The sequence below is a fragment of the Drosophila subpulchrella genome, chromosome X (assembly GCF_014743375.2).
Source record: "Drosophila subpulchrella strain 33 F10 #4 breed RU33 chromosome X, RU_Dsub_v1.1 Primary Assembly, whole genome shotgun sequence".
Taxonomy (NCBI): domain Eukaryota; kingdom Metazoa; phylum Arthropoda; class Insecta; order Diptera; family Drosophilidae; genus Drosophila; species Drosophila subpulchrella.
The window spans coordinates 5,925,806-5,942,269 of record NC_050613.1 but is presented as its reverse complement, the minus strand read 5'-3'; the positions used below and the strand labels follow the sequence as shown (position 1 = coordinate 5,942,269).

Below are 16,464 nucleotides of genomic sequence, written 5' to 3'. Positions count from 1 at the left end.
TATTTTTATACCCGTTACTCGTAGAGTAAAAGGGTATACTAGATTCGTCGAAAAGTATGTAACAGGTAGAAGGAAGCGTTTCCGACCCCATAAAGTATATATATTCTTGATCAGGATCACTAGCCGAGTCGATCTAGCCATGCCCGTCCGTCCGTCTGTCCGTATGAACGCTGGGACCTTGGAAACTATAAAAGCTGCACTACTGGGATTAGGCATGTAGATTCTAGAGATTCCTGCGCAGCGCGAGATGTTATGTTAGAATAAAAATGTTAACTGGAATGTATTGTTCTCATCAATACCTATCGATTGACCCAATAAAAAGTTTGACACGCCCACTCTAACGCCCATAACGCTGATATCTGTCTACCGCCCACATAACGATATATTGAGATCGCGTGTAGGTGGCGCATTACAATCTCGCTTCGCTGCTTGCATATCTCCATCTCCCTTTGGTCCTTTTAGCCGAGTAACGGGTTTCTGATAGTCGAGGTACTCGACCATAGCGTTATGATACACACATATATTTCTTTTTGTAGCTCTTGTAGTTGGCCGAATATCGTTGGTTGGGCAGTGCCGTTTGCGATGTGGGATGTGGCATAAGGGGCAATGAGAGCAACAGACCCTTCTGTCAACTTTTTTTTTAATGTGTGCATGAAGCTTTTGCATAGCCCAAAAGAAACAAATCCCCAGATTTCGTCAAGTGGACTTGAGTCCAGGCCAGAGAAAATCTCTGCACTGAAGGCCTAACAAAATGTCATTAAAGTTTTAACCCATTATACATGAAAAAATAGGAAAAAAGGCCATGCGACGAAAAAAAAATTATTGAGCAAAAGTGATGATGAGAAGGTAAAGGCAAATTGAGTGATTTCAATGTGCTTAAGGTTTTTTTTAGACTTTCTGTCCCTGTGACTCTGTCGTATTTTTTTGGTGTCGTTTTTATACCCGTTACTCATAAAGTAAAAGGGTATACTAGATTCGTCGGGAAGTATGTAACAGGCAGAAGGAAGCGTTTTCGACCCCATAAAGTATATATATTCTTGATCCGGATCACTAGACGAGTCGATCTAGCCATGTCCGTCTGTCCGTATGAACGCTGAGATCTCGGAAACTATAAGAACTAGGCTAATGGGATTTGGCATGCAGATTCCTGAGCTTCTTACGCAGCGCAATTTTGTTTCAGCAGCGTGCCACGCCCACTCTAACGCCCACAAACCGCCCAAAACTGCCCAAATGCTAGAATAAAAATTTTAACTGAAATGTATTGTCCTCATCAATACCTATCGATTGACCCAAAACCCACATAAAGAAAATCATGTTTTTACAATATATAAATCTCAAATATTATTTATATTATTTTATTTCAAATATCTGCGAATTTTAAGGTTTTTTTTTCCAGGAAAGCGCTTTTTTCGTGGAGGAAAACTGTATTATTATGGCCCACGTAAACACATGCGATTTGTTTCAATAATATTTTACCCATTATTATTGTACTGATTTTATACTTATGTTCTATTTTTTTAATTCACTATGTTTTAACTTTAATGGATGTCTATTCATTATTTTAATTGTTCCCATGATATACCTAAAATTTTTCATTGTTTTGAAATACAAATTTATAATATTTCCTGACACCCCTGAACACCGAAGGAACCGTTCAAGTAAAGGGAATGCGATATAGATCTCAATTACAACCGAGATTTTCTGGTGTTCAAGGATGGGATTAAGTGCAATAGACCCCCCTAAGTTTTCCAACTGTAGTAGTAGTCCCTATGTTTTTGTCTTGTCCTTTCACGTAGTAGAAGTAGCTAAAACCTAATCCTCTAGCCAACGAGCAAAGGCGAAGAACCATTCGCGTAAGCGCTTCTTTTCAGTTAACATCTTGGCCTGAGTAGTTATGCGTGTTCGTTACATTTTTCGGAGCAAACTTTACTAGCAGTATATTTCAAACCACATAAATTCACATATATTGTATTAAAACGGATGCATTCGATAAAATACATTTCAGTGGTTTTGAAAGATATATGAAAATAAATCTATCCTTAAATGGCCATGGTTGGTGCATTTTCTTTACTAAAAATCAAATTAAATGAAGCTCAAATATATGAGGACTCAAATATTTATTTCAGCTATTTTTTCCATGGAGATTTCTATATTTGCCCATTGCATAAATCCATTTCGCTGTTAATAATTGCATTGGCCTGCCATTCAATAAAACATCCATCCGTATATTGGCCATATTCGGGAGATATTTAATCAAGTTTTCGTGCTTAGATCTGCGGCACGATTGCAGCACTGCGGGTGAAAAAATGTCGCGGCTTTGGCGCCGTTTCATGAGCTAAGAAATTGAATTGAATCTCGAGTCCCTGTCGTCTCGCTCCTGACTTATGGGTCTTGTATCCCGCCAGGTGAGCTCAGAAATGCTCCTCCCTGGGCTCCTTCCCTTGGCTGATTCACCTTTCTGTCCTGGGCATCCATTTCATGCATGGCGCCCTGACATTCCATGCCATTCAATTCGATTCCATGGCAGCCCAGCCGGGGCTCCTTCTTTTCGATATCAGTCAAAGTAATGGCGCTTGATTCTGTCTATTGAAAAGTCCCATTGCTGTCTATTCTTCGTGGGGAGGGGGAGGGGGTGCATAATTTCTGGCGGTAAGCTTGGGAAATTGCAAACTTTCCTTTTGGCTCGCTGCATTTCGCTGACATTGAAAAAGGTGCACAAGGCACGGGTAAAGTCGATGCAGCCAGATGAAAAATGAAAATTCTCAGGGGGTACCAAAAAAATTGTCTAGTGTTTTCTAGTCTTTTGAGAACCTGTCTAAAACTATGATGCAAAGACTTTTACCCACCCACATATTTAAAAGATTGCAAGCAGTACAAACAAACCAAAATAGATTTAAGTCATACAAATAACACTAGCAAACAAAAATATATTTTGAAAATTATCCAAGAAGGATGATGGATGTAGTATTTGACCCCTTAATCCCAAAAAAAAAAAAAATGGTTTTTGTAATGATTTTCTTGGATCATTTTTTTGGAATCTTCTAGTTTTTACTTACTTTTCGAGTTGCGCCTAACCAATTAAGGTAATATATGTATTAATTTACAATTTATTAACACCCATTAACTTTGCGGAATAAATAAGTGGGCTGCATTGAGTATATTGTGAGCTACAACTCGTCAAACTTTGAAAATGTGGAATTTGTTCGAGTTTTTAAGATATCAACTTACAGTCACTAAATTGTTCAATTTTCACAGTTTGCCAAGTTGTGGCTCAAAATTTTGGGTTCTAGCTCTGCTAGGAATTACTTTCATCCTTCCTGGAGTTTAAAATTAAATGTATCTCAAAGTTTATTCACTGGCTTAAAAGATAATGGCTGTTCCACCAAATATTTTTTAAAAAGGTGTCTAAGAGTATGCAACAATATTATTTTTTCCTTGCATAATTTCAGATACCTTTCTAGTTATTCAAGCTCTCCAATTTTTTTAATTATTATAAAAGCTATGTCATTCGTTTACTATTATTTCATTTCAATATTGCAATTTGCACTAAGGAAATTGGGCAACATGTTTGTGATCTAGCCCAATTGCTAACCCAATTAGGCAATTTGCTGTGCCCAATCGATTCGGAGCTTCCAATTATCACAAATCGAATTCCGCTTTACACCAAATCCTAATCCGACAAATAGAATATATTGCCGCTGAGGTGTTGTCCTGCCAAAAGGATTTAGTTTCAATTTAAGTCGACTTTTTTTTTTTTCTTTTTTTGCGTACGTCTTTTTTCCCCAGAGCTTTTTCAATTTACTAACGGAAATCCAGGCAGTAAAGCGCATTCAATCAACTGCTCCTAACTTTGTTGTGAGGTGGGATAGGTCGGTGGAGATGGGATCGGTGGATTTGAGGACTGGTGGACTGTTGGACTGGAGAACTGGAGGACTGTTGGACTGGGGGGATTGGAGGGATGGAGGTTGGGGATGGCCGGCATTAAATTTATATGTCAATAAATCTCCAAGAGCAAAAGGCAAACGGCAAGTCATTGGCTTTTGCGGATGTGCGAGTAGTGCAGAATGGTATTCTCGGCTGGGAAAACTTATTAGCCGGCGCGTTTAAGGCTATTAAACCAAGTCAGGTGGTGGGAGGTCGTGCCACACACACATACAAGGCTATAAATCAGAGGCCTGACATGGCCAGCTATAACCTACAGGGATTTTAGGAGGGGTAGAGGGAGAGGGGGTTATAGGGTCAGGAATATCCAGTGACAGTTGCCCGATACAAAGGATTAACATAACAGCTCAATAACACTGAACTTCTGCCTAAACTTGACAAATGCGTATGGTTGAATAACATAATGCAAGATTTGATTAAGTGGAATGTCGTTTCTGTGAATAAGAAACATTAAGTATTCTTACTTTTACTTAAGCGTTTCAATCGCACTTAGCTTACCTTTGAATATTCTATAAGCTATTTTAATCACTTCAAAATACATGTAATCTGTACAGTTATTTTGTTGCTTTTTATTTAACAATTCGAAATAACTTTTATAAAACCCCGATTACTTCATCAGTCAAACAACAACCAATTATCAAAGACTTATTATCTCTCGAAAAGTTACAGTACAAAAATAAAACTTGCAAGAGAATAAGACTAAAGAATTCATGGTTTTGGTAATAGTCTGAAATATAAGCCTGTGCACCAAAAATCACTTTAAAATTATCCTCGACGGATCGCAATTTTTTAAGAATTCAGGTCCAAATGATTTTTTCGCAGAAATGCGTGTATCTTTTGTAATTGAATTTCAAAGGTGCTTGTTTTGCTATAAAAACAACGTAGCCTTTTAATTTTGGTCACTGCTTAAGAATTTTATTCTTTAAGCAACACAAATTTTAAGATACCTTAATATTATTTAAAGATATACATTTTTATACCCTTGCAGAGGGTATATTGATTTCAGTCAGAAGTTTGCAACGCAGTGAAGGAGACGTTTCCGACCCCATAAAGTATATATATTCTTGATCAGCATGACTAGACGAGTCGATCTAGCCATGTCCGTCTGTCCGTCTGTCCGTCTGTCCGCCCGTTTCTACGCAAACTAGTCTCTCAGTTTTAAAGCTATCGGGATGAAACTTTTCCAAAAGTCTTATATCTTTTGCAGGTAGTATATAAGTCGGAACCAGCCGGATCGGACAACTATATCTTATAGCTCCCATAGGAATAATCGGACATAAAAATGAAAAAAAATTATATCTTTGGTGTTTTTTAGCATATAAACTCCTAAGCTTGGAAATAACAATTTTTAAATAATTTTGAATTTTGAATTAAATTTTATCGAAATCGGACGACTATATCATATAGCTGCCATAGGAACGATCGGAAAATTTGTGGAAAAATAATATGAAAAAAATTATAGCTTCGGTGTTTTTCAACATATAACCTCCAACGCTTGGAAATAACATTTTTTAATTAGTTCTGAATTTCGAATTAAATTTTATCAAAATCGGACGACTATGTCATATAGCTGCCATAGGAACGATCGCAAAATTGGTAGGAAAATAATATGAAACAAATTATAGCTTCGGTGTTTTTTAACATATAACCTCCTACGCTTGGAAATAACATTTTTTAATTAGTTCTGAGTTTCGAATTTAATTTTATCAAAATCGGACGACTATATCATATAGCTGCCATAGGAACGATCGGAAAATTGGTAGGAAAATAATATGAAACAAATTATAGCTTCGGTGTTTTTTGACATATTATCTTATACTATTGGGAATATCATTTTTTGTGTTTTTAAATTTAATAATTATAGCTGCAAGGGTATATAAGCTTCGGCTTGCCGAAGCTAACTTCCTTTCTTGTTTTAAACTAATATGTCCCTAAAATGTCTATTATGATTTTACATAAACTTAACACTTATATAATTTACAATTATGTAGCAACCATTTTAGTTCAATTGTGTGACATTAGCGTTTACTAAAATATCTCAATTCTTTCGTTATACTTTATTTTAAATCACATACTTAAGTTTTTCCTTAACTACACTTAATTTACATTTAAATTTTACTGCAATTCCCCTTGAATTTTGTTTCAGCTGGTAAACATTTAGGTAGATTTAAAGTACATTTTGCCACAACATTACTTCGATTTCGCTGCAATTCCACTTTGTCCTTGGTGATTTTATGTTGCCACAGCAAGCGGCTAATCGCACACATGCAAACACATTTCTCAAGCTTTTCCACACACTTTTCCGCCCGCCCTTGTGAATACAGTTCATTTTCCGAGTGCGTATGCGGAATAATTCGTCACTGGTTTTTGTGGCTGGTCTGGTTTGCTGTGTGTGTGTTGTGTTTGCCGGATTTAAGCGTTTGTTATTAATCAGCCAGCCAGTTTGCAAGCCACTGACCCACTTCACACCCTTTGGGGCACTTTTCGGCGAACACTGTGCCTGGCATAAATCTCAGACAACGCGTCGTATGAGCGATGTCAAATGCAGGCAAACTGACTACTGAGAAGTGCCGTTTTTTGATGTTTCTGGGTATCATTAATAATACTTTTTAGTTAGCATACACATACGCCTGGTTATGGTTCCTGGTTCCTCGTTCCTGGTTCCTGGTTTCCTTCTCCTTTCCGGCTAACAAATTGCCCGGCTCAGTGCACAACAAAATTGCAATTAATCAAGCAGACAAAGATCTGCCCCAAGTCCCGAGGCTAACTTTCCATATACAGTGGTCGGCATATGTATTTTGACAAAATAAAAGTTAAGTATACTCATAACTTGAATTTACTTCTTGTAAACTATAGGCATCAATGGAAAGGTAATTTCAATGCCGTTTGAATGATACAATACATTTCTTTACCCATTCAGTACTTATTGAAAAGGACGAATTTGTGTAAATCAACTTTGAAATTTAAAAAAAAAACTTTTTTCCTCGTCTTGAAAACTTAAATTTTTTGATGCAAAAAGTTTCTTCAAACAAAAACAATAGTAACTGCAAAAAGAATTTTTCAAAAATCATTTTTCTTATATTTTTTATGAATTTTTGAAAATGCTTAAAAACAGGCATTTGAGCCATATTTTTCTCTTTTTCATACAAATTTTTTCCGACATTGTCACCTTCAAAAAATCATAAAAAATATAAGGAAAATGATTTTTGAAAAATTCTTTTTGCAGTTACTATTATTTTTGTTTGAAGAAACTTTTTGCATCAAAAAGTTTAAGTTTTCAAGTCGAGGAAAAAAGTTTGAAAAAAAAATTTAAAAGTTGATTTACACAAATTTGTCCTTTTCAATAAGTACTGAATGGGTAAAGAAATGTATTGTATCATTCAAAAGGCATTGAAATTACCTTTCCATTGATGCCTATAGTTTACAAGAAGTAAATTCAAGTTATGAGTATACTTAACTTTTATTTTGTCAAAATACATATGCCGACCAGTGTATGTATACTTATGCATATACATATGTACGATTTCGTTGCCTGACTAATCAATGATTGAGAGATTGAGATTCCTAGTCATCGATATATGACAATCGAGCAGAGTCCTGGCCCGACTATACGCAGAAAAGAATGCCCAGGACGAAACCAAAATGGCTAGGAAAAGGAGCAAGGAATATACATAAGTATAAAAGACGACCCAAGAAATTAAATTATTTGTTAGCCGAGGCAAACGAGAAGAAGGAAAAGGAGTCCAGGAAGGAGATATAAAAAACGAGCCTGACAACAAGGCCATAAGGATAGCACACATACGAGAACACATGGAGAAACTGGGGTGTTATTTGAAAAAATATTCGAAGCAATAGCCTTTAATGGGTTATTTTATAGAATTATTATTAACATTGAAAAAAATGATATGTTTTTTGTTTTGTATAACCTAAGTCTTAGATATATTTACAAAAGACTTAAAAATATAATACATACAAGAAATTTGTGCACCCTAAGGTGTATAAATAAACATTTTTTAGGTTGAATGTCAATGAATTGGAAATTAAACTACGAGCTCAACGAGGCATGGTATTCCTCATTCTGACCTTCATTTGCATTTTGGCACCTAAAACATTGTTTTTCAAGGCGAAAAAATAGGAATTAGACTTAAGTCAAAAATACTTATTATTTGTGCGATTTTTCTATTTTTTTGTTGGTCTTATCTTACAGTTAAAAGATTGACACTGTAAGGAATATTTATTTTTTGATATGCAAGTATATTGATATTTTTCTTTTTTTATATAAATCATTATGATATGGTTTTTACAAGTCTCAATTTCATTAATCCTTAAAGCTTATATCTATGCATCCCTCAACCGTATTAAATCCATGACCTACATTAAAAAGTTTCTGTTTCGCCACATATTTCTCAGTGTATAGACCCATATTTCTGGTGTGGTTGTATGTGATGGCTTCGTTCGTATGGCTGGGCAACAAGTGAAAATCCATTTGTTAGAGGAAATCGTGCAAAAAGCTTAAATACGAAGCTTAAACATAAGTAGCAACGAATGCCGCCCACCGACGAACACACATGCAAAGTCACCCATAACCACCCCCTGAAATACATACATATGCGCACATAAGTAAAAACTAAATGAAGTTGCCTCCGTATTACCTTCTTCGAGGGGTTGCCCCAACTTTTCACTCAGTTTGTTGTGTTTTTGTAAGCATTTTTGCAAAACAACCTCGGTGAAATATACATATGTTCTTTGTTAAACAGATGTCTAATCAGTCAATCTCTTATCGATATGTATCACTGCATTTGACTGATAGAAATGCAGTTATCAAATATTTTTATAAGCACAATTTGCCAGTCTGTGCCTTTGTTGCTGAGGCCACTTTTGTTCGTGATTGGGTCAAAAATTTGAACGATTAACCTATGGGTTATGATATATTGTAAACTTTATATCAAATCGGTTGGATGTGGTGTATAAATTAATTGGTTTATTATGTACAATAATGTTTACTTCTTTCTTTAAATTCGATAAATTTACACAGAGGGAAATATTTAAGTACATTGTTCTTGAACTAAGAACATTCGTTCTTAAAAACCGTGTAAGTACATTTTGGAATCAATGTTCTGAATATTATAACAAAATGGTGAGAAAAGAAAAGTTAAATTAGGTTTATTTAAGAACTTTTTGATAAGTATACACTACTGACCGGACTAATAGTTTAGTTGTTAACATATACAATGTAAATACAGCCATTTTAACTTGATTCAAGGACAAAAAAAATTTTGTTCTATTTTTAAGAACATTTTGAACTCAGATAAGAACGTTAGAATTCTCTCTGTGTACTGAATGAAAAAGATAAACGGTTCAAATTGTATTAAAATTGGTTCAAAAGTATTGGATAGAGTCCATATTTATATATAAGATTATAAAAATATTGTTTTAATATTGATGTATTATAGTTAAAAGTAGAGTATTCGGTTATCCTGTTGCTAGGATGAGATTCTCCTTTCTACCTTTTTGTGCTTTTGTGCTCCTTTCTTCCCATTCTCCTTCGTTCGCTTTTGTTGCTGTTGTTGTTGCTGGGGCCTCGTCTTAGCTTTTAACGTGTTTTACCGTTCGTTTCTTTTGGCGCATAAAATGAGCAGGTAGCAGGCTTGTGCGTGCACGAATGTGTGTGTGCCCGGTTCGACTCCCTTGGGTAAATTTTCGTATTTAAAATATATGACCAAGAAATTTTCAAACATTATTTTTTAATTTTATTTTTTTCTCTCTCCCCACAGCCTGGTTTTCCAGTTTTTTTTTTTGCGTACTTTCCTTGCCGCAAATCAATTTGCCAGGACGAGGAGTAAGTGGAGCAAAGTGGGCCAGGGAAAAAAGGAAAAGAAAAGGAGCGGAAAGGATTGCGAAGCTGCTCGAGTGGAGTAGATTTTGTCAGGGGTGTTCGCCTGAATTTATGTTGCATCCACGCCCCGAAGACGAACGCTTTTTTCGGGGGCTCTGAGTCTGCAGTGGAGCGTATGGAAATGCATTAAGTCCCGAGATGACTGCACGTTTGGGATCTGCGGAAAGGATTATCCTTGCCCGAAGAATATACACATAGGTATATGAATAAAAATATACATATACAACAACAAGTACTGAAAGGAAACACAAGAAGAGCAAAAAAACCCGATAATGCTCAAAGTGGGGCAATGATGTCGACTTAAAGCCCAGTCAAGTGCCGGCTGAGAACTTTATGGGGCAGATTGCGCCCTGAATTAGCCGGTTGATGGATCCGAGCGGGTCTGCCACTTATTTCCTCTGCTGACGGATAACTTTGGATAACACTCAGTGAAAAGAATACACAAATATAAAGATAAGGTAAGCAAAGTTTAGTGAACTTAACGGGGGAGAATGGATGTGATTTGCTAGATAGTTTGGTATTTTTCGATACTGAGTGCAATTTACATATAATAACAATCTGTATCTCTTATCTTGGATATGGATTGTTGCGGAATAAGAAAAAATATTTATTAAAATTCTGATGTCCTTTAACACACAAGTTGAATATAAATAAATGTATAAGGCATATAAGCAAAAGTCCAAATCATTTAGGATATTGGGTGTAATTTATGCTAACAGTCTGTATAGGATTCTTGAATATGATTGTTACAGAATTAGATTATGATATTTATTTAAATTATAATGTCCTTTAACACACCAATAAAATATAAATAAATGTGTAAGGCAAGTTAAAAAGAGTCCAAATCATTTAGCAAAACAATTGTTATCTTGTCGACCAGTGTTATTAGACAGAAAAGTTACAGGTATTTGAAGATAACATCGAGAGGTAAAGATAACATTTTAGATAGTTTTGTTAAAGGTCTGATGTCTCGAGATAAGGTCAAAAATGTCAATGGAAACGTACAATATATCATCAATAAAAGTGGATATATAGAAATAGTTTCGGATATAATCAAAGTACTTTGAAAATAAAAGCTTTCGTGTGGTGACTACCAAAATAAAGAGCTCTTAATCAGCGCATTTTATCAAAACATTTATGACCAACACGTTTGAATAATAAATTCAATAATACCTCCCTGATACAGGAAACCTGCCTATGCAATAAAGATAAAAGAAAATCAAGGAAATCAAAGAAAGGCCTAGATATACTAATTACGAACACTGGCTGCCGAGCTCTGATTTATTTCACCGATTGTGGTAATGGACGGTAAACATTTAATAAGCGCAAATAAAAATCAATGTTGTAGTAAGAATCGAGAGAAATCAATCGATTTATTTGCGGCGCAGTGATAAAGAAGTATACTATATGGTAAGGTACAGTCGAAGAGGGACCATCGGAACATCAGACCTGGATAGTCTGGGGTGCGGCGATAAGGTTGGCGAAGAAATAGTTGGCCCAAGCGCAGCCAGTCCAATGTACAACGCAGTGAACCCACTAATCATGCTCACGGTCCGCGGACATGACTCCCAGAATAGCGCTGAAACTAGAATAACACACAGAGGCCACAAGAAATTAGCGATTTAACCAATCTAGTGCTGGCAAAATGGCCATATCTGATCATTTATTTGATAAAAATCGCTAAGACCCCATATTTTCTCCGTTTCATTCTATAAGCTGCGATTTTGCTTTCCTTCTTCTTTCTTAAATGTTATTATTTTAATAAATATAATGGAATTAGAAAATAATATACCATTATTATTTTTATTTTTTTGTTATACATCCAGTCTTTTACTAACTTTGGTTATTTATTGTGTTGTATTTGTTAAACAGCCACATTTGGCTACAATTATCAATGTGATTTCTGTATGGAACGAAAGAATTTTTACTCTACCTTAGTTTTATAAATTTTGTAAAATTATAGCTAAATTTGAACCACTTAAATATTATAGTAACATATTAAGATAGCACTTTAAGTATTGGCAACACTGGAAAGAGCGAACCATTTAGTGTTCGCAGACCAGACCCACTGATAAGATTAAGTAGTTCTCGGTACATGATTGCCACTCCTATGGGCCCTATAAAAGCCTCGATGCCTGAAGCTGTGCCAGTCATTAGCAATTTTAAGACTCTCTTGGCAATGGCGAAGAATTGGTGGCGGCTTTCCTTGGTGTTCCTAATCCTAGGGCTAATGCCTGGCATGAGTCACCAGGTGGTTTTTCTAATCGGCAATTAGTTGATTAGATTTGATGGTATTCTTCTAAAATTTCAGGCAGCCCTGGCAGATTTGGATTACTATACGGCCGGAGTGGTGGAGTTCCGCCAGTCGATCCTCAGCTTGTCGGCCTGGTCGGATGCCCTCGAGGGCTATGTGGAGATAATAAACTCTGAGAATGCCAGTGCCACGGACATTATTGTGTTCCCCGAGAGCACCCTGAACTCCGCGGGCTCTACTACCTTTGTGCCCAATCCCGAGGATCAGATAAACCCCTGCCTGAGTGATCCCAATTTCACCGTGTACGAGGAGTTCCTGGTGACCCTATCCTGTGCGGCCCGCAATGCCAGCAAATACATCGTGATCAATCTCACCGAAAAGCAAAAGTGCGAGGATGTTCCGGAGGATACGAGACCCTGTGCGTCCAACGGATTGAATGTCTTCAACACCAACGTGGTCTTCGATCGTGAGGGAGTGGTGGTGTCCAGATACCGAAAGGTACACCTTTACGGTGAGGCCAAGAACAACACCTACCTGCCGGAACTGAGCACTTTCGAGACGGACTTCGGGGTCACCTTCGGGCACTTCATCTGCTTCGATATCCTGTTCTACACGCCAGCCCATCAGCTCATCGAGGAGCAGGGTATCACGGACTTTGTCTACCCGGCCATGTGGTTCTCCCAACTGCCCTTCCTTACAGGTAAGTCATTTGTACACAGACATGGGCGATAAAGAAAGCAGGGGCTAGTTCATTGACATGTGTCTCTTATCGGGGATCCGGTTGATTGCTAATTGATGGCTCTGGCAACCTCTCGAGATGAAGTGCCTAGGACCGATTATGCACAGGGAGAAAATAATCAGGCACTCCACCTGAAACAAAGGTTGCAAAGACTACAAAGTCGGTAATGGTTGGCAATTAGGCAGCAAAGCTATGGCTTGTAATTATAAAATAGGTCTTATCTCCGAAGTGTCATCGTAAAGACCTGCATGAGTAAGTGAAAAAGTAAACACTACTAAGGGGGATAATCCAGCAGTCAATTTGGCCTCGAAGAATATTAGAAGTTTATTTTCCAAACAATTCATTTAACAAAATAAGAACGCGAATTCTTCAGGATAGTATTTTGTTCTGCTACGATAGTGTTCTTTAGCTATGGAAATTATTAACGCTTACTATTTGTTTTAACATTTCTTTAATAGCTGTTCAGACCCAACAAGGTTGGGCCTATGCCAACGATGTGAATCTTTTGGCCTCTGGTGCCAGCCGTCCCTCGGTTGGAAGTAGTGGTTCGGGTATTTATCATGGACGTTCTGGAACTTTGACCAGTGTTATGATTCAGGATTCCGGGGAGAGGGCCATCTATGTGGCACAGGTGCCCAAGTATACTCGCAGTAGAGCTCTTCAAAAACGCGTGAGGAGGAGTACGCCGGAGATCAATTCCCGCCAGGTGGCCTCGTCCACGAGTTTCTACATGAAGCGAGACTATTTGGAGAACTATGAGTCTGAGCTGATTCAGTTCGACGAGGGAACCACTGGTGCTATCAATCGAACTATCTGCTATGGCAGCTTTTGCTGCAATTTCGATATAGCGTGGAGATCCTTGGGAACTGCAGTGGAGAATGGTAGCTACTATAGCTATCGGTTGGGAACCTATGATGGCTGGCGTAACGAACAGCAGGTGGATGCCAATTACATCCGTAATTGTGGATTGTTCACCTGCTCTGGGGACTCCATCGATGATTGTGGCAAGTTACTGCCCATTGAGGGAGAGCTTCAGCAGTCGCGTGTGACCTTCACCCGTCTGGAGATCGGGGTTACCTATCCAGAGTCCCGAGAGTTCCTTCTGTTTCCCGATACCGTGCTAGATAATCTGCTGCCTTTGGAACCCAATCAGTTTGAATGGTCGCAGCAGAAGCCCACTGAAGATAGGTGAGATACCATAAAATACGCTTTATAGCCAGCATTTTTATACCCGTTACTCGTAGAGTAAAAGGGTATACTAGATTCGTCGGAAAGTATGTAACAGGCAGAAGGAAGCGTTTCCGACCCCATAAAGTATATATATTCTTGATCAGGATCACTAGCCGAGTCGATCTAGCCATGTCCGTCTGTCCGTCTGTCCGTATGAACGCTGAGATCTCGGAAACTATAAGAGCTACAATACTGGGATTAGGCATGCAGATTCCTGAGATTCCTGCGCAGCGCAAGTTTATTTCAGTAGAGTGCCACGCCCACTCTAACGCCCACAAACCGCCCAAAACTGTGGCTCCTACAGTTTTGATGCTAGAATAAAATTTTAAGCTGAAATGTATTGTTCTCATCAGTACCTATCGATTGACCCAAAAAAGGTTTGCCAAGCCCACTTTAACGCCCACAAACCGCCCACAAACTTCAAAAAATCGTTAGTATGAACGTGGATATCTCGGAAACTATCAAAGATAGAGAATCGGGATCTCAGATTTAGATTCCGTAGCTTTGTACGCAGCGCAATTTTGTCACGCGAATATGCCACGCCCACTATAACGTCCACAAACCGCCTAAACCTGTGGCGCCCACAATTTTCATGCTAGATAAAAAATTTTAATTGAAATTTATTGGTCTCGTCAATACCTATCGATTGATCCAAAAAAAATTTTTGCCACGCCTACCCTAACGCCCACAATGCTTAAATCTGTCTTCCGCCGGTAGGTTGCGCATTTAAATCTCGCTTTGCTGCTTGCATATCTCCATTTCCCTTTGGTCGCTTAAGCTGAGTAACGGGTATCTGATAGTCGAGGTACTCGACTATAGCGTTCTCCCTTGTTTATAAATGCTTATGTTTTTATGATCCTCAGCTACGTGCACGAAGTTCGCTTTGCCCTCAAGGAATCCCAGGAGCTGAGCAACGTGTTGACCTTTGCCATCTATGGCAATTACTACGACAATGTGTGCACTTTTGGAGTTGGTAGTGAGGAGGAGCAACTGGCCTGTGGATACAAGAGCGGATCCACTAGGTTAACAACCCTCGGGGGATGGCTCATAATGCCGCTGGTTATCCTGGTTACTGCCTGGACTAGGGCCCAATAAGATCAAAGTGTATATCCAAACGATAAGAGTTATGGATATTATACAATTATCTTAAGACCCACATATTGGGTTTCCTTTTTTTTTTTATACACCTATTGCTCGATACTACCAGTATTTATATAAATAAAATACAAGATAATAGTACTATCGACTTGTAAATAAATTAATATTAATCGGCACATTTTCAGGAAGGTTATTATAAACAGTGCCTTTTGGTATAAACGGTTTTGGGTATGCAACAAGTTTTTCAAGAAAAAACAGCAGCGACACGCGTCGCCCTCTTGTTTGAATATATATCATTTTTAAAGTTCTTGGCTATAAAAAATAATTATATAGATAACAATAAAGAGAAAGTGTTGTTAATTAAATAAATTCTGTAGAGCACTTAAATAAATAGCTTTAAGGTAACGATTAGGGAATTTCACTGATAAGTCTTATCTTAATTAAGACATACCAAATTGGTATTAGCTGCCTATATATAAAAAGCCATTGTAACTGGCCTAGAATCGTCAGTTATCTTCTTGCAAGACCTTGCAACTCTTCAAGCTGAACAAAAATGTCTTGGATATGGAGCCTCTTTGTGTTGGGTTTTTTAATCGCTCAAGGAAGATCGGAAAGTACCATTTTATTTTAATTTTAAAACCAGAAAAATTGTAATATATTCATCAGGAATCCTTGGGCGATGTTAACGAAGAAGTAACGAAAGAACTAAAGAGTTATCTGGAAAATTTCAATGGTTCCTGGAAGGATAACACTGAGTTTCTCAACTGGATTTCAAAAATTCGAGCGGCGGTGAAAAATAATAATACCGCTCTAACGGAGAAGTTCCAACTACGATTTAACTTTGAAACCTACAATATTGAACGTTTATTTTTGGAACAACAAATCTTAGATCGTATCGAGGAGCTGGATAGCATTATTCCCCATCAGAAAATCCAAAAGTGCTTAGCATTTTATTTAGAGCAAAGATCTCATCTTAAGACCGCTCTCAAGCAAACAAATAAGAAAAAAATTGAAAGGTTTGCCGAAAATTCGACTTATTGTCCGTACTATAATTTTGATGTTAACGAACATATAAAAAACCTGCTGGGAACTTCAAAAAGGCAGAATGTCCTTTAATAGTCCTTATGGGTGCAAAGGATACTTGAGTGCCTGAAGGTACCATCCTATGTTTGGTCCTTATAAATATCACATATAAGTGATTAAATAAATTTTGAGCATATACAATTTGTGTTAATATTTATACTAGACTGCCTAAAAGTTTGCTTTAATGAAAGCCTCTATATTTTTTTCCACAGAAAAGGTTAA

The 16,464-nt window shown here is 37.4% G+C and overlaps 2 protein-coding genes across 2 annotated transcripts; both read left to right on the top strand.

The window, feature by feature from the left end:
• The first annotated feature begins 12,007 nt into the window (after positions 1-12,007).
• LOC119556672 (vanin-like protein 1) lies at positions 12,008-15,335 on the top strand. Its single transcript, XM_037869035.1, has 4 exons — positions 12,008-12,089; positions 12,150-12,792; positions 13,290-14,019; positions 14,925-15,335. The coding sequence occupies exons 1-4, from the start codon at positions 12,018-12,020 to the stop codon at positions 15,154-15,156; spliced, it is 1,677 nt and encodes a 558-aa protein (XP_037724963.1). The 5' UTR covers positions 12,008-12,017; the 3' UTR covers positions 15,157-15,335.
• A 327-nt stretch (positions 15,336-15,662) lies between these two features.
• On the top strand, positions 15,663-16,383 carry LOC119557698. The gene is made up of 2 exons (XM_037870572.1): positions 15,663-15,769; positions 15,826-16,383. The coding sequence occupies exons 1-2, from the start codon at positions 15,713-15,715 to the stop codon at positions 16,273-16,275; spliced, it is 507 nt and encodes a 168-aa protein (XP_037726500.1). The 5' UTR covers positions 15,663-15,712; the 3' UTR covers positions 16,276-16,383.
• The last annotated feature ends 81 nt before the right edge of the window (positions 16,384-16,464 follow it).

Bases quoted from the DNA above. Each gene is read 5' to 3' on its own strand.
- LOC119556672 (XM_037869035.1), top strand. From the start codon at position 12,018: ATGGCGAAGAATTGGTGGCGGCTTTCCTTGGTGTTCCTAATCCTAGGG. The intron at 12,793-13,289 runs GTAAGTCATTTG...TTTCTTTAATAG, and splicing joins CCAACTGCCCTTCCTTACAG to CTGTTCAGACCCAACAAGGT. The intron at 14,020-14,924 runs GTGAGATACCAT...TATGATCCTCAG, and splicing joins CAGAAGCCCACTGAAGATAG to CTACGTGCACGAAGTTCGCT.
- LOC119557698 (XM_037870572.1), top strand. From the start codon at position 15,713: ATGTCTTGGATATGGAGCCTCTTTGTGTTGGGTTTTTTAATCGCTCAA. The intron at 15,770-15,825 runs GAAAGTACCATT...TATATTCATCAG, and splicing joins TAATCGCTCAAGGAAGATCG to GAATCCTTGGGCGATGTTAA.